The sequence below is a fragment of the Triturus cristatus genome, chromosome 2_1, assembly GCF_964204655.1.
Source record: "Triturus cristatus chromosome 2_1, aTriCri1.1, whole genome shotgun sequence".
Lineage (NCBI taxonomy): Eukaryota > Metazoa > Chordata > Amphibia > Caudata > Salamandridae > Triturus > Triturus cristatus.
Window position 1 is genome coordinate 1,016,384,208 of NC_140581.1, and position 18,937 is coordinate 1,016,403,144.

Consider the following 18,937-nt stretch of genomic DNA (forward strand, 5'->3'; position numbering starts at 1 on the left):
AATCAGCCTCAGTTCCCCTTAACCTTCTCAATCTCCTTAATTTCCCACGCCAGCGCCAGCTGCAGTGCAGGACGGGGTGGGGGAAAAAAAAAAAAGAAGAGCAATCATCATTTTTAACGCAACGTGGCTTTGCTGCATCCATTCTTCGTCTCCCTGTCCATTCGCTTAGTCTGTTTAGCAGCAAGTGACCGGCCGGAGGGGACTGCAACGAGTACCAAGGGAACGCACCTTTGCTTCATCTTGAACTCTGCTGCGGGGGACTCCAAGCCCCAGAGTGCTACACTCCCAGGCGGGAGGAGCTACCATCATCCTAGCGCTCAAAACGCGCCACCGGTAACCGCGGCGCGGGACGCGCCTTTGCTTCATCTTGAACTCTGCTGCGGGGCACTCCAAGCCCCAGAGTGCTACACTCCCAGGAGGGAGGAGCTACCATCATCCTAGCGCTCAAAACGCGCCACCGGAAACCGCGGCGCGGGACGCGCCTTTGCTTCATCTTGAACTCTGCTGCAGGGGACTCCAAGCCCCAGAGTGCTACACTCCCAGGAGGGAGGAGCTACCATCATCCTAGCGCTCAAAACGCGCCACCGGTCCTGCGCCCATCAACGCCAGGAGAAGGCAGGGCAGGGCTACCCCCCTAATATTCCTAATGTGGCATCGGTCGCATCCATGTGATATTTCCTAAGGTACTGTGTTGATCCGGACTGCTTAGTGATACCAGACTCTTAAGATACTTAGAATTGATATTCGGATCAGTTTCAGCAGTGATATCGTCTTGCTGTTAAACATCGCCTCATAGGCTCTTATTCTATTTTATGCTTTAGCATTTAACCAGTTAATGTTAGAGTAATTATGGGTAAAAGGAAAGCAATGAAAAGTTTGGGGGGGCATATGGAGCAATTAGTGGGGTGGGTAAGGTCAAAAAGGCTAGGAAAACTGTCAAGCGCATTGTTAATAATTGTATGATCGACAGAATCGAGTCCCTAATCACAGAATGTGAAGGGATTCTCGAAACTGAATTGCCTGTGGCCACCGGTGCGGAGAAATCCCCATTAGGGAGTACTCGGGAGCAATCCCGTCGTACTATAACCCCGTCTATGTTCTTGAAACCTTCTCAAAGCTGCACAGCACCTAGTGGTGAGAACGATCATACTGCGCTAGCACAGGGGAGAAATGCCTCCACACAGTGCGAGAATAGTCGATTGTCAAGAGATCCCACTCCCAACCCAGAGGCTCTTGCCATCCCCTGCTCTAATCGGTTTGCGGTGTTGGCTGAGGCCCCTGATTTGTGGGAGGAGCCAGCACAACAATCTCAAATCTCAGGTTCTAATATCCTTGCAGATTTGCCCAAGCCAGGAGGATCTGGTGCCCTAGCACTTGAAGACCCATTGCAGATTGTCAATGAGCTTAGGCTGGAAATTGGTGCAATGAGGGTGATGATTGAGGAGTTAGTGGCAGTAGTTAAATTAATAGCCCCAAGTGACATCTCTCGCAAGTTGGTTGCAAATAAAACATCTATCCCATAACCCCATAGGGCGCATACAAATGTACAAAATGAACGACTTCCTGTACCTCATGGCTCTCTTCCCACCCTTAAACCACCTGCTACTAAACCCCCCTATCACCAACAGACAGCTCCTTCTCAAATCCGCTTGTTTACTGGTCAGGTAGCACATTTGCCTCTCCAATCTATTACAACAAATGCTAGATCTTCTTATACACCAGTAGATCCCTGCCAGAGCATTAAAAACTATCAGCAATCAGAAAACGTGTTGAACCACCATTCTGGACAGACGCGTACAGTTTATATGGTCAATGTCCCGAAGCTCACTTCATGCAATGATCGTGAAAATGAAGACTCCCTAAAAAACAACACTATTCATTGGATCCGCCACGTCATGATATAGTCAGGGCTCGGCGATATACAATTCATAACCGCTCCCTTGACTATATCGAACTCACCTTGATAAAGCCTGACCTGGCGGCAAATCTGTTGGCACTAGAATTTCGAACATGTCCTCCAGGGTCCTCAGTCATCCAATTTAGAAACTCTCCAATGTCCACTGATATAGGGGCCAAGGGCAAAGTAGCAGAGAAGAGTGTTGAGGGAGGATCTATATTGGATGTCAATGACTGACTGAGAACAGCCCCTTTCCCTCACTTTGAGCCTATAGAGACCTATCATAATAGCAATTCAAAAACTTTCTGCACATACCCCTTAATTACTCTTGGTCATTTGTCGACAATTTTTTCTAATAACATTAATATTGACTGTAATATCGACAATTTGAGGAACCAACCTACAGAACCAAACAGGGTAACCACTGTTGCTGTTAGATCTGACCCATTATTGCAACCTCAAGCGATACCTTCATGTGAGGTGGCACTTGTGATTCCACACCCACAGCTCAAGATTATCTCCTGGAATATAGCTGGTCTTGGTAGTAAGCTGCTTTTACCCGACTGGAACAGGCTAATAGAAGACCAAGACATCTGCCTCTTCCAGGAAACCTGGAGCTTAGTTCCCCTCTATAAATCCGGGTATACTTGCTTCTTCCTGCCAGCTGTCTCCCTGGGGAAAGGCCGCCCCTCAGGAGGCCTGATGGCCTGGGTTAATATCGCTCTGGGTTATAGAATCATTGATCATAATTGTGCAAGCCCAGACATAATGAGACTTACTATAAGTGGGAAGGAAGGAGCTATACCCCTTGAATGGTTTCATGTGTATGTGAGAGGGACAAAGGGGGGTACCTCTTCACCTATTGTATCTTCCTTGGAGCAAGAACTGTCTAAATGCCATCCTGATTCGCTCCTTATGATAGCAGGTGACCTTAATTGCACGTTCGAACCCCTTAGCTCAGGAGACATGATGGGGTTGGAGGAGGATGATACCAGGTGGGGTATCCCCCCCCCCTAAGTATTCCTCCCATCAAAAAATGGTCAAGGGTTGCAATACAGCTGAATGCACTTGTCTTGGAATATGTGCTTAGGGCTGCAAATGGTAGAACAATATCAGATTCTGGCGGGGCTTGCACGTACAATAGAATTAGTTGCCCATCCCCTATTGACTATATTTTAATAGATATACGACTGTGGAGAAATATAATTGATATGGAAGTTGTCCCATCTATCGACAGCGACCACAATCCTCTTTGTTTGAGTACTAAACTCCTCTGGTTCTCTCCTGGCCCAGTTTCTGAGGCAATTAATAACCTAATGACCAAGGAAATAGTTCCCTCAAACAGTAGGAGACATCTTAAGTGGTCTAAAATAGTCATCAAAGAAGCCAAGATGGCCGAAATTAATCGCCTACTGGTCAAAAATTTAATAGACCTACAAGAAGCATCCATTAACCTTGGTGCCCAACAGAAAGTGCTAGATGTCTACACAAGAACGGTAGAACAGCTGGGATCCCTGTTCATGACTGCTGATAACCACAGATCTGCAAAAGCTTGCCCAAAAAGCAGTCACGCCTGGTTTTCAAAAATTTGCAGACAGAAAAGGAAGGCTTTAGTCATAGCTATTAAAAGTAAAAACATCTCCCGCGTCCAACGTGCTAGGAAGGAGTATAAGGCGACGCTGCGACGTGCTAAACTAGATTGGGACGAATCGCATTAGCAGAACCTAAAAGACGCAAGTCTGGAAAACAATGCCTACTCTTTCTGGAATCTGGGGGCTAATAGGAATGATCCAGATGTAATTCCCAACCATATATCTAGCCAAGTCTGGTTTGATCACTTTAGGAATTTATACACTGGGACAGTCACGACACATAAGGGTGGAGCCTGTGTTAAGTTAATTACTCGCCTAACTCCTAGTATCACAGATTATTTTAACTTAAATGAAGTGACAACAGCAATTATTAAAATAACACCTTTAAAATCCCCAGGACTGGATGGTCTTCCAGGGGACTTATTCCATGCAAGTCTTAGTAACTGGGCGAAGTACATCATGCTCCTAATTAACTCTATTGCTAATGGCTGCCCCATACCTGAGTCATGGAAGGGAGCTGAAGTGGTGCCTATCTTCAAGAAGGGGGCCAGGGAGGACCCTGCCAACTATCGACCAATTAGCCTGATAGATGCTATTCAAAAAGTAGTTGGCAGGGTATTACTCCAGAGGATTCATTCTTGGGCCGACGATGAGACCATTCTCTCCCAATTTCAGGCGGGCTTTAGGTCGAAAACTGGAACAATGGGCCAGGTGTTTAGGCTCCTTCTTATTTACTGGAAGGTAGTCGTGATAGGTGGAGGCAGCCTCTATCTTGCCTTCATCGATCTAAAGACAGCCTTTGACTTGGTCCCACGGGACCAACTATGGGAAGTCTTGGCCAAAATGGGTATGCCTATGTTTATTTTGAATCTGCTTGTCCGACTGCATGAGGACAATTATGCCCAAGTGAGATGGGGGTCACAAGAACAGAAAACTGAAAGAATCTCAGTGAATAGAGGAGTTCGCCAGGGCTGTGTTATGGCCCCCACCCTGTTCTCTTTATATGTGAATGGGGTGGTTAGTTTTCTTCAGGAAATTCCATCTGATGCCCCAGCCCTGGCAGGAGATAGGATACCTACACTCCTCTTCGCTGATGATACCTTGTTGATCTCTAAGACCCCGGTCGGGTTGCAGAAGCTCTTAGATAGGTATCATCTTTTCTGCTCATTAAGAGGGTTGACTATTAACACCACAAAGACTAAATTAATGACATTCAACCCCTATAAGCCCTTTAGGCTCATCTTTTCTTTGGGTGGAGCATCTTTAGAAAGAGTTAGCACTTTTGACTATTTGGGTATTCGCCTTTCCGATACAATGCAATGGAAACCCCACATCAATAAGATGCTTTTGAATCATAGGCGTGTGACTGGGGCAATAGGTAGGGAACATCGTCGCTCATGTAGCAGACCTGTTGCCCCAGCACTCACGATCTATGCAGCAAGGGCAGTAAGTTCCGCCCTGTATGGTGCGGAACTTTGGGGGTTTGACAATATGCAAGAGATCAGCAGTTCGGAACATAAGTTCTTGAGAGAGCTTGTGTCCCTCCCCTGCAATGTTCCACTCAAGCCCTTGATGAGCGATATGGGAAGACGTTCTTTTAAAGACATTGCTAGATTAAGGCCATTGCTTTTTTGGGCCCGTTTGTTACGAACCCCTGAACTTGCTTGCTATACCACCGCACTTAAGGAGGTAATTGGCCTGGATTGTAATCATAGGGTCAGCTGGCTAAACAACGTCAAAAAACTTGTGTTCACTCTGGGTCTCAGAAGCTGTTGGGAAGGCCAGAACCCGCCTAGTAAGGATGAGCTCAAAAAGGCATACTGGCTTTGGGTTGATATGCAGGAACTTAGCAATCCAAATCTAGGGAGGATGGCAGATGAATTCTACCAGTTCAAACAACATATTTCCCTAGAGCCGTACCTTGATTTTATCGAAATCCCAAGAGATAGGGCACTCTATATACAGTTTAGAGTAGGCTCTCTTTTGGTACGTGAGCTTACTGCAAAATGTAACCCCCCGCGCCAGACAATTGCGGGCTGCCATTGTTGCGAGGCACCAAAAGAGAGTGTGGCTTACCTCATGTTTGTGTGTCCAGCGTATTCAAGAGCTAGATCAAAGTGGCTCAAACCAATTTGTAGACAACTGGGCACTACAGCTCACACCTCGCCCTGCGGATTTTGAGATCAGACTCTAGAGCTCTCTTTGTATGTGGTGTGGCGAAGTATCTTGGTTGTATCTGGTTTATCAGATCCACATTTCTGTGCAGGGAGGTGTAAAATGAAATTGGAAATGTGATTGTGCTCCTTATGTTGGCTTTTCCCATATTTTTATTCTTTTAAATGACATCTAATAGCTGTATATGAAGTACGTCTTTTTTATTCTCATTTTAAGCAAATTTATTTATTATAATCTGTTAAAAAGTGTTAAGCATATAAATGGTATTTTTCTGGGTATGAAATTTTTACTTTACTAACAAAACAATTACATCCTTTTAAACTCCTTTTGGATCCATTGTATATAATTGTTCCACTTTTATCGTCTTAATGATAATTCTGCTTTTATGATATTTGTTAATCGAAATAAAGCTATTGAATACGAATTGAATACTATTCAAAGATCTTCGCTATTGCAAATTTCCAAGAATGAAGTTGTCATGTATGTTACACTCTGCAGTCATTTACAGACATGGTCGCTTCAGAACATAACCTCAATGACAACCACTTCTGAATGAACACAAGAATAAAGTGGAAACTTTCATCAGACCGCTGCTTGGGGTTGCTTTGATGCCACTTTACGAAAAGACTCTTTCTCTGAGTCATTGTGCCTGACGCCCCTGCCATTCATTTGTGGAGAACAGTTTACATCTATCACACGATTGAAAAAGCTCACTGGATCGATTTACTTATCATTCACGACAACAGAGAGTGCGTACAAGGCTATTACAAAAGGCATTAGGCAGAAAACACAACATGTTTTTACTGGTTTAAGTTCTGCATGTTAAGGAAGTGTAGAAAGGTCTTACCGGAACTGGGTCCTTTCTCGTTGCAATTTCCAATAAAATGATGGCATAGCTGGAAAGCAAAGCACAACATAACGTTAATATTTCATTTCACAATCTTAGAAATAGCAAACTTGCCTACGGCTTCAGAGCAGTACAGACAATTTAAAAAGTAATGAATGACAACTACTTTTGTGTTTTGAACATACCTGTCGTGACATGCTCATAGCGAAAATGTATTGCTGACAGTTTTTTTTCTCTAAAAATATAGATATTCGAGGTCAGTTTCATAACAACAGAAGTATGGTTTCACCACACGGCCTGAGAAGTTCGCTTCAACAGGGAGAGTGAGATGAAAATAAACTGACTTAATTTACTCTGTCCTGTTGCAGCAACCAGGTGAGCAAGAGAGAGGATTATGATGTGAACGTGTTATTTCAATTAGAAGAATGTAAATTTGATAAACACAATCTCCGTGGGACAGTATTATCTCTAACTTCTAAACATTAAAAGTTGAGTGTAGTGCAGTCACGGCCGGCATGACTCGCGGGTGGGACTTGCGAGCGGGGATGTGGTCGCGCGGGGAGGTTGGTTAATTTAATAAAAAACATTTTTTTTAAAACGTACCTTCGCCATCGGTCACGGACTCCCGCATCGCGTCTCCTGCTCTTTCTCTGCTCACAGGAAGCAGAAGCAGGCAGTCTCCCTCTCCACTCCTAAACCAATCACAACGCTGCAATGGCAGCTTTGTGATTGGCTACGACGTCGTCCGTACAGACGTCTATGGGGAGGCCGTTTTCTCCATGCAGGCTGCATGCAGCCTACATGGAGAAAATGGGAGCTTGCTTATGACTGATTTGGTCGGCCCTTGGGCTGACCAAACCGTCAGCGCCCATAACATTGGGCTCGCCACTCCCCCCCGAACCAACCAGGCATACGTAAAATTGTATTTATACCATTTTATGCTTCTGCTTCTCGCACTGCGAGAAAGCAGTGGGGCCACACTTCTCCGCCCACGTGGAGGAACCACCCCTGGTGTAGTGTGTTCGAGTGAATGATTGTGGAGTCGTCATTAATCCTTGGCTGCAGAGACGTTTTAAGGCATGGGCAACGTGGGCTCTCTCCCAGCGCCCCTGCTTTTCAGAGAGTGGCCTTGATAAGGCCAAGTGTGTTCTGCAGAAAGTCTTGCTCTGATGGCCTTGATTAATTCTTAAACAAATTGTTTTAAATACCGTTGTCCTTTAATTTATTTTTAAATGTGGGTGATGTATGAGAGACTATTACAGACATTTTGCAAACAAATGTTGAGTTTATGTTTCATGCAACATCCATAAAAAAGTTTCCTTTAGATCAAACCAGGACCCCACATATGAGAAATGGGAGGGTGTCACAGAGATTATTTGCAGTGAAATTAGTGAGCTGCTGCTGTGTTACAATATTGAAAACACATATCACTATTCCTGAATATTTGTTGTAAACACATTTTCGTGCATATCCCCACCCCAATGTCACTTTTAGTGACATTCCTGTAGCGATATGGGCTTCGTCTAACTTACAAGGCAGCATTAAGCCACTTGACGTGGCTTAACGCTGCCTTGTAAATAAGGCAACCTTTCATGCTGTACTTAGCGTGAACGGGGAGGGCAATGGATGTTGCGGTGGGCATTCCACCGCAACACTCTTTGATTTTGACGCTGCCCCCTAGTTACATGGGTGGCATAAATAGGAGGCAGCGCCAAAATTAAGACCATGGAAAACCTGATCTCAAACAGGCAAAACAAGGAGAAATGCTTTATTTCCCCTTGTTTTTGCTGTTTCCATGTGTGCTGCCTTATGCATCACACATAGAAACAGCAAGTTGCCTAAAATTGTTTATGTGCAGGAAGGTGACCCATCCTGCACATAAACAATCACCAAAAAAATGACGTTTGGCAACTTCTATGTGTGCTGCATGAAGCAGCAAACATAGAAGTTTAAAAAAAAGCCACAAATGATTGTTTATGTGCAGGAAGGTCTCCCTTCCTGCACATAAACAATCATTTGTGGCTTTTTGAACTTTGGTGCAAGGGTGCCTGAGTTGGCGCTAGGCAGCTGAATTCAGCGCCAGCACTAGGGGAAACATAGGGGTGCTCCGCATTCATGTGAATACGGCGCATCCCTGCGTTTTCAGAATAGAGAAGCATGGCATTAGTAATGTTTCCTTAACGTCATGCTTCTCCATTATGTTGTAAATATGCCCCTTAGTATTTGGATGAGCCTGTCTGTGTACTTTCAGTGACCTGGGCAAAAAGGGCATGAAAGAGATGAACTGGATCATAATTTCAAAATTGTTCAAACTGGGGCCCCAGAAAATACATTTGGCCCAGGGTCTCCAAAATCCTTAAGATTTCCCTGCTTAGCTGGTAAAAAGAAACATGTATGAAGGTTGCGAACACTTGATATTGCCATTTTTTGTCCTCTTGTCTGTAGCAAACAATGCACCTACAGCCTTCTTCTCCAGTTTGACACCACCCTTCTTAAATATTAGGTGGAATAAATCCTCTGACCCGATCATTTTGGAAAAAGCTTCTTTCCTCTCAGTTAATTATATTTTTCAATTCTCAAAGAAACTAGCTTCTTTGAAAAAACACTCAGGCCCTAATTATGTTGTTGGGCAGATTTGAGTCCACCTGACACAGTTTCGGTGTGGGAACCGACCGACCGTAGGTCTGCGGTTCCAAACACAGTATTATGATGCAACCACACATGGAGAAGTTGCAAACTCCCATTTCCTCCCGCAGCACAAGCGCCCATAGAGAAATGGTAGTTTGTGTGAATCCCTGCACAGTGTGGCACATGGCCAGGAATTTACAGGGGGGCACCATAGGTGACCCCTCGGCCCCCAACCGGAGGCCGCAGTGAGATGGGACCCTGCTAAGGGCCCCCAAAGTCGCTTTCCAACAGGCTTTCCATGTCGAAAAGCCCGACATGGAAAGTCTCCCAGAAACTGACATCATAATCCAGACATCAAAGAAGCCATCTGCAGGGATTATGCTGCAGTTTTCAGTTTCCTGATGGGCACCTTGAGCCCGTCGGAAGCCAGAAAGCATGAACAGCGGTCAGATGTCATACTAGGGATGGCTTTCCGGCCGACATCCTAATGAGGCCCTCAATGTTCAATCTTGCCTTTTACACACAAGATCATGCCAAGCCCTATATCCAATCATTTCGGACTCATCTTACCTTTAACTTGTCTCTTTCCAATTATCTCCCCTTCCACTGTCTCCCAGGCTCACATCAATCATGAAGTATCTTGGAGCTGTGACTATTGACTACTGAATATACACACTAAGCACCTCCATCTCCTCTACCTACACTTCTCCAACCGGTTTTTACAACTCTAATCTTCTCTTTGAAAAATTCACCTCTTCCATTGAAGCAGTTGTCAATGAAATCCAAGGAAAACCCTGCACAAATCCAGAACCTCCAAATGTTTTGTTTCCTGCCTCAGCTTTAAGAGACACTCCGGGGAATAGTTACAAGCCCCCATTGCCACCAGAACATCACCTCTTTGACTTTGTGGTGGCGATCCAGGCTTTGCCTTATTTACAAGGCAGCGTTAAGCCACTTAGCGTGAAAGGGGTTGCCAATGGGTGTTGCAGTGGCCATTCCACCGCAATACTCATTGATTTTGATGCTGTCCCATATTTAAAAGAGTGGCGTACATATGGGGCAGAGACAAAATTAAGAACAGGGAAAACCGGGTCTTAACAGTGTGCAATGAGGAGAAATACTTTTATTTCTCCCTATTTTTGCTTTTTTTATGTATGCTGCATTGTGCAGCACACAAAAAAATAGCAAGACGCCATGCTTGATTGTTTATGTACAGGAAGGTGTTCCTTTCTCCACATAAACAATCATTAATAAAATGAAGAGTTGCAACTTCTATGTATGCTGCACAAAGCAGCACACACAGAAGTTCCAAATCTCCATTTAAAACTGTTTATGTACAGGAAGAGACTGTATTGTTGTAAATACGGTGCACCCTGCATTTCAGGAGTGACAGAGTGCGGCATTAAGCTAAGAAGGCTAATGCCGTGCTGCGTCACTTTTTGTAAATATGCCCCTAAGTCTGAAGAGTGGAAAGTAACACAATGTTGTACCAAACTACCTAAAAGCTATACAAATGAAGACCCTCCTAAAACCTAACCTTTATCCCTCTAATGTCAGAAATTGCTGCCCAATCTCAAGTCCACCATCTCTTCCCATAATTTTAAAAAACATCTATATACCCCAAATAATAAAACCTATAAAGGAGAATGACCTGCTGTGTTTTTTCCAGTCAGGTTTCATGACAGGTCACAGTACTGAATTTGCAACATTCATGGTGATCTATGGTATCCTTCACACTTGTAAATAAAGGCTGACCATGCCTTTTCATAGCGCTTGATATAACCAAGGCCTTTAATAAAATGGACCATAAATTCTCCTTGACACTCTGACAAATAGAATGAGCCTCTGTGGAAGTGCTCTTTAATGAGTCCACTCACATCTATCAGAGCATACTAAATGCTCATAATTGTCAATTACTTCTCTGACTCTTCCCCCTTATCGTGCAATGTTCCTCAGTGCTCCATACTAGTTCCCATTCTTTTTATTATCTAACATAAAATCCCTGTGTGAACTCTAAAAAGAGTTTGGCGTCATCCATAGTGCAGCTAACACCTAAGTCTAAACTTAAAACTAAATTCTAATGGTTCTATCTCCAAACTAAAATCCTCACTTCTGAACCACAACAAATGGAAGGCTCAAAAGCACCTCAAATGCAATGCACTGAAGACCGAATTTCTGCCCCTCACACCTAAATGTGACACAACAACTAATCTTTTCTGGTATGAATCCCTAAAATTTGCAGAGAACACACCAAAACTGGCAACATCTGATACACTCTTAGCTTTCCTAGTGCACTCTACTCTTAACCTTAAAAGTTAAATCCAAGCCATGGCTAAACTTTGTTAAGCCTTGCTGCTCGAAGCCACAGCTACCCAGAGTTGAGCTTAAGGTTTACAAACAAGCCTGACTGAACTCAAGACAGTTTTTGCAAGTGTATAATACAATAAGACCCCACAGCCATATCATATAATACACACAAATCCTCACAAAAGTTTTTAAGGAAATCAGCAGCGTGTTGTGATGTTGGAAAGACTTGCTGCTTTCCCTCATGTGCGATCTTCAGTCATGCTTGATAGAGCATGCCATACTGTATCTTCCCCTTGATGGTTTGCTGCTTGACTGCCTCCAAGTGAGAGCGGGGCCAAGGAAGTTATCTGGGCCACCATACAGCAGACCACTGGGGTGAGAGATATGTCGCAGAAAAGCAGGAGGACGACAACCCCATGCCACCTTCCTCACTGCCCGAATAGGATTTACAGGTCAGTGCCAGGGGGCCACGCCCCAACCATATTGCCCCCCCCGGTGCCCTCAATGACCACTTGGCCTGACTGGTTCCCCGAGCGGGTATGCCGCCAGGACAACCCAGGGCCTCTCCACAGCAATCCAATGGAGCCCTGTAGAATGAACGCCAATAACCAGACAGTGGCAAAACTCGGCCGCCACCCCAAATGCCCATCCGCTAGCTGAAATCACTACTCTCTCAAAGGGAGAAGTTGAGGCCTCTGCAAACCAGCTGCCAGGCTCACAGCTGACACTTTTCTGGCCCTGCAGATGCACAAACCAATTGGGTCTGTACTCCCCAGGGATGACTCCTTCTGACTATCTTCACCGATTCTACACCAATCAGATAGTCTGTGACATGTAGTGACCATTTTCAGATGTGTTTGTGGTGTTGGCACGTAGATTGTGATTGATTTATTGTCCCCTGCCTGAAGGAGCCTCACAGAGGTGTGGCCATCTTGCGAGTTGGCTGTTTGGCACCACCAGGTCACTGAAGTTTGGTGCATTTATTTTTCAACCATTTTACTTGTTGTTAACAAAAACGCAAGTGGGTGAGATCGTGAGTGGGTTAGAGAACATTTTTTAAATAAAAACAAGCATTCTAATTGACTGTATTTTCTCACTGTTCATGAACAAATAACAATCCATTTGGCGAAAGTCTTTGAGAAACATGTTCAGAAAGATAACTGCCAATGATGCATAAAACATCTTTGTTTCTCCTTGTTAGAAATGGGGGTCTCTAGTTGGCAGAGGTAGGTACCTTTGTCCAAATAGGAACCCTTGATTCTAGTCAGGGTAAGGAGGATACACTCCTAAAATAACCCCTGCTCATCCCCTTGGTAGCTTGGCACGAGCAGATAGGCTTATCTCAGAGGCAGCGTGTAAAGTATTTGTGAACACATACAGTGATACAGTGAAGACACTACAAATGGACACCACACCAGTTTAGAAAAATAAGTAATCTTTATCTAAACCAAAACAAGACCAAACGACAAAAATTCACAATACAGTATCAAAAATATCCTTAAAAATAGGTTATTTACTCAAATCAAGTTTCTAGCAACAAATAACTCCACGTGGAGTTATTACGACGTCGTGACAGATGAACATCCCAAAGAACGGCGCCGACCGCGAGGTGCGTGGCGTTGGGACCGGAGTCACGCAGACCCACACAGAACAATACCTTGGAATTGATGAAAGCAAAGACGGTGCACGGCGTCAGGGAGGTGATGCTTCGTTGGCGCCTGCGGCGTCGCTTCCTTATGACCCCAGGGGAAGTGATGCATTTGTTTCTTACAGCAGTGCAGGGGAGGTGAGACGTTGGTTCCTTACTGTGATGGGGAGGTGACGTCACGAATGGCGGTGGGGCGGCGGTTCCTTACGACGATGCGATGTCGATGGATTCGGGAGTCACCCACGTTGAGGATCGGCTCCGCCGTTGATGAAGCACCGAAATAAAGGACGACAGTTCTCAACTGGTATGATTATACAAGGCAATTATAAATGCATGTACATGACATTAGCAGGGCCTACGTTACAAGTTGGGGCAGTGCGTCGTGCTCTTCACGACCAGTGCCCACGGCTTCGGTGCAGGTTACGGCATCACTCGTCGGCGTTGCAATTTCCTTCTGTAGCAGCTGAAACAGCAGTTCCAGATGCAGAGAGACAGAAGGCATCAAGTATTTGTTTCCCTGAAACTTCAGAACAGGAAGAAAGTTCAGTTTCAAGCCCTTGGAGATCTTTTCTTCAAGCAGGTGACAAAGCAAACAGCCAAGTCCTTTTTCTCCTTTCCTTGGCAGCAAGCAGCCACTGCAGGCCAACCCCAGACAGAAAACAGCAAAGGGGCAGTATTCCTCCTCAACTTATCCAGCTCTTCTCCTTTGCAAAGGTTACTCTTGATTTCCCAGAAGTGATCTAAAGTTCTGGGGTCTGAGTCCCAATATTTATACCACAAAATCCTGTGTTCTGTGAAAGCAGAGAGTGTCTGTACCCAGCCAAAACCAGTTCTGTCTTCACTGGCGCAGCTTCCTGGTAGGAGGTGGAGACAGCATTGTTGAAGGCAGACCAGGCCCACTCAGGTGAAAAGGAAATCTCCTCTCCTTCTCTAAATGCAACCTAGGTCTATTCAGCCCTGACTCATCAGACTTCTGGAGCCACTGGCCCTCTCCAGCCCCTGTCATCTAAAAGCCAGACATGCAATACACTAACCTAGCAGAGGCACACTGGATGGTTAGGCACGAAAATACCTACTTTCTAAAAGTGGTATTTTCAAACACAGAATGCAAAAATCACCCTCACTAAAAGATGCACTTTAACATTCTGAGTTCAGGCATACTAAACTTTACTTTTCTATCTTGTTCCTAGGGTCAGTTATGTTTATAAGATGTTATAAACAAACTCCACATGCTGTCCTAGGGGAACAGATAGCCTTGCAATAATGAAAAATTAAATTGGCAGTATTTCACTATCAGGACATGCCACACACATAAGGGCATGTCCTATCTTTCACATACAATGCACCCTTGCCCACAGGGATACCTTGGACCTACCTTAGGGGTGACTAATTTGTAGAAAAGGGAAGGTTTAGGGACTTGGCAGTCCCAGACTGCACACAAGCTACTTTTGTGGGTGGTACAATCAGTGCTGCAAGCCCACCATCAGCATTTGATTTACATGCCCTGGGCACACATAGTGCCCTGTACTAGGTTGTGACAAGTAAATCAAATATGCCAATCATGGAATCACTAAAACATAACATACATTTACAAAGAGAGCATATGCACTTTAGCACTGATCAGCAGTGGTAAAGTGACCAGAGTCATAAAACCACCAACAACAGGTCAGAAAAAGTACAGGAGGAAGGAGTAATGTTTTGGGATGACCCTGCAAAAAGGGCCAAGTCCAACACTCCTGATGCTGTATTTTTTCTAGGTGGGTGGACCTTGAGTGCGTCTACTACATTTTTCCCAGTCTCATTAACAGAGCAGGCAGAGATACAACAAGCATGGCAAAGCCGATAGGTCATGTTTATGCAAGAACTATTGGCTTTGTCAGTGTGTTTTAGCCATGTTATACAGCAGCACAGCTACTGTGCAGCAAGGTTAAAAGTTAGGAAAAAAGTGGTATGACACGGCCATCATGGGCCTCAACATATTGTTTTTTTTCTTGCTGGAGTGGGAAGGGGCAAACAACAATGGGGTTGAGGGAGCGGGTCAGGGAAAGCTATGATGGTGGAGGGGCAAGGAGGGCACAGGGCAAGCAACCACAGGGGTGGATAACAGAGCAAGCAATGGCTGAAGGAGGGAGGCTGGGGAGAGGGGAAGCAACGGCAGGGAAGAGGATAGCGGGGGTGGGTCTAAACAACAATACAGTGGGGGAGAAGGATGGGGCAAGCAAAAATAATGGCATAACATCATGGAAGGAGAGTGGGGGACTGGGCAAGTAATGATGGGGGAGGGGCATAGAGGAATGGAGGAAACAATTACAGCGGAAAGGACAACAGGTCAACCAACAAAATGGGAGGTAGGAGGGGTATTGGGCAAGCTATGGCACAGAGTGGGATGTGGGGAAGGAAAAGAGGCAGCCTGAAAACACATGCACTCTTAGTGAGTGCTGCAAATAAAAGAAAAAAGCAGCCCGAGCCACAATGTGCAAGCAGCAGAAGGAAAGGAAGCAGTATCGGCCATGCTACAGGGGAGTGAGAAACACGACAAGAAGAGGCTAAACTGGCATGCACTGACCAAGCAGGAGTTCACAAATAATAGTGACGATAAAGCTAACTACTGGGATTGCTCCAAACCTTCAGCGACAGAACCTCCTAGTCTGCACTAGGCAGAGAGGAGGCTACAAATACACCCTAGCTGTAAAAAACATCATCTTGCAGAGTGACAGGGAGGGCTATATTGGCACAACCCTCTTTGAGAGCACCAGCTGGGCTTCCTCATAGGCAAGGCTTTTTTCTTCACTCTTTGGCCTACCTTAAGTGCCCTAAGGGTTCAGTATGCCGCAACCCACCCTGGTCTAGACTAGGGGCATATTCATTTTACACCATTGCAGCTAATGGCTGTCCCAGTAGCAGGTGACAATCCTGCCCATGTTGGTGAGTTGGTAGCCCCCCACCTTGCTCAAAAGTGTAAGGTATTTTTGTAACCTGATCATGGTTACCATGTCATTGCTCATCACATGAGGATTTTTGCATCAGAAATAAAATATCATCAGAATTGTTTGCATGGTTTGCAAAATGTAACCATCATATATGGGAACAGGTCAACTATTCCTGTGCCTACTGTCAATTAAACCCATCTTTCCAGTTCTATACAGCATATGGGGAGCCAGTTCACATTTTCAAAGGGAAGTAAATAAGAGACCTGAAATGGCTCAGTTTTGGATTGTGTTTTAGTCTTTCAAATGGCATATATTGTTAGGTCATTACACAGCTAACATAAATAGTATATCATTATATTTTGAAATTTATTATGCTGAGGTATTGAGCAGTTATATAAATTGAGAGCCTACCTGTACATATCTGCAGCTGACAACGGCTCTGGACTGGAGCTTGACACCACATGTCCCTCGGGTGGTAAATAAACATCCATCATACGCTGATGATATGTGGTTGTTTCATCAGGGGAATTTTCTTTTCTGTATATCTGCAACCCATAATCTGTCATTGAGAAGGGAGTAAAAGAAGTTTCAGTGCCAAAAAGAGAAGAAAGCGACAATGATAGTAAGAACATTTAGTAAACCAATTTCTAAGTGCATGGTTGTCATGTCTTCAACCCCATTACTTCCAATGCATTGCAAAGAATATATCCAACATTTGAAGATTGCATGGCATTGTCTCAATATACTAACAGTAAATGTGCTTCTAACTCAAAGCAAAAGAAATAACGATGAACGGGGCATATTTACTAGGACGGCGATAAATAAACGCAAAGCGCGCTTAGCGCTTGTTTATTTATCGCTGTCTATCGCTGGAATTTATCGCCCTGGTAACGCGTTATTAACAACGCGTTACTCCAGGGCGATAATAGTGAAGGAAAATGGGCCAACATCGCTGGAAAACCAGCGATGTTGCACCCAAAATGGAGATAGCCTTGGTGATACGACCCTGTGGTCATAATCCACCTCCCATGTTAGCTATGCCTTAGTCAGGAATTTAACAGACATTAAATTTCTGGGTTAAGGCATAGTTAACAGGATTTAAAATATCGCTACCCCTCGTTGATGATATCACGAAGCTGGGGTAGCGATATTTTCCCATGGTGTTTTTTCAGGCACGCCTCCTTTGCATCTCATTAGAGATGCAAAGCGAGGCGTGAACAAAACGGGAGCGGAATTAAGGAAACACGCGCTAACGTATCCATGCAAATAATGCGATATAATTAATGCCGCTTTTCGTCCAAAAACAGATGCTAAAGCAGCGATAATTATATCTTCAGCCCTTGATGATATGCCCCAACATTTCTAGTAGGGGCATTCCAAAAATACATCAACCTGATTGAAATCAAGCTTTGGAAAAAAACACAGGTCTCGATTTAGTATACTAACATATGGATATAGCATTTGTGAATGCCCTTGTTTGCATCTGTTAGTTAGTTCATTAAAGCCAGAAACTATTGGCTTTGGCAAAGCTTTTTTTACATTAAAACAAATGAGGGAGAACAATGGATAAGATAGCCGGAGAAAAAACAGGAAACATATAGTGAAATAAACAAAAATGGAAAGTGAGGAGAAAAGACACAGGTGAAATAACGTTGGGCAAGACAGACTTGGAAAACACAACTGAAGACCCAACTTAACATTTCAAAAGGTGGCTGTAGAGACAAAAAATAATCAAAACTGAAAAAGATGAATTTCTGCATGCAATGCCTGTAGGAGGTGAATAATTGAATGTGTGATGAATCCGTATTTATTTTAGATGTCAAATAGTCCCACATCAAATATTCCATAGAAGGTGGAATGATACACCAACCAATCACATGAAGTGACAGGGAAAATACGCATCTGAGTGCTTACAAAGCCCACTGTATGTATATTTCAAAGGATTGGTAACAGTAGGTCATTCAGGCAGCTGAACAATCATCAATCAGTAATCAGGATGTACTCTATCTGTTTGGACAAAAAAACATTCACGAAAACTGACTACCCTCTTTCTTCGGTAGCATGTGATAAAATCGTTTTACAAAACAATTACTGTATGGAACAACTTTTAAAATAACATTGGTTTCCCATAACATCTGAAACCGAATTGATCCTTGCATTCTAAAACATTTTAAACCGAATTGATCATTGCATTCTATATCATTTTAAACCGAATTGATAATTGAATACTATAACATTTTAAACCGAATTGATCATTGCATTCTATTGCACCAAAAACGAAATATATAGAACATTGTGTAATTAATTTAAAGCATGTTGTGAACATTTTTCAATGGTAAATGGAGATTTACGGATAAATAAATAGAACGTATACTAAAAGAGACTTGCTGCTTTTGGGTGCGACACTCACCTAAAAAAACGTATACCATTATATAGGCAATTTAAAAACAAAATCAGATGTAAAGATTAGGGAGGGAATGGAGTGCTTTTTTCCCCAAATGAAAATCACAGTTCTCACCCTAAATCTATTGAGAAAAACAATAAAAGTCAATCACAGTCTTAAAACGGATAAGTATTGTGGGTGGACAGGATACATGCACATAGGGGGGCTTCGGCCTTTCTCATGCATGATGTAGTAGAGAGTTAAAGAAAATTGGAAATTAAAGTTGTTCTCCTATTGGATTCTAATGATAGCAGCTTAGAAGGTAAATATCACCCCAAAAACAGTTGTGTGGCGGGGTCCTTCCATATGATCAAAAGCACACGCCCTTATAATTGAACTTACAAAACTTGGATGTTTAGGACTTCAGATGTCTATAAGTAGGCAATATCTATCTTGCATTTGGAAGTTAATGAAGAAAAAGACATCTACAACAAAAAACAACTATTCTCTCAAGAGAAAGAGGTCCCACA

The 18,937-nt window shown here is 43.8% G+C and overlaps 1 protein-coding gene across 1 annotated transcript in view; it reads right to left on the reverse strand.

The window, feature by feature from the left end:
- Window positions 1–18,937, reverse strand: part of LOC146866242 (atrial natriuretic peptide receptor 2-like) — a 398,280-nt gene that overhangs the window by 301,140 nt on the left and 78,203 nt on the right. The window contains exons 3-4 of the mRNA XM_085640809.1: window positions 16,436–16,583; window positions 6,512–6,560 (exon numbers count right to left, since the gene is read on the reverse strand). Coding sequence (XP_085496935.1) covers window positions 6,512–6,560; window positions 16,436–16,583 — 197 coding nt within the window. The remainder of the gene's footprint in view (window positions 1–6,511; window positions 6,561–16,435; window positions 16,584–18,937) is intronic.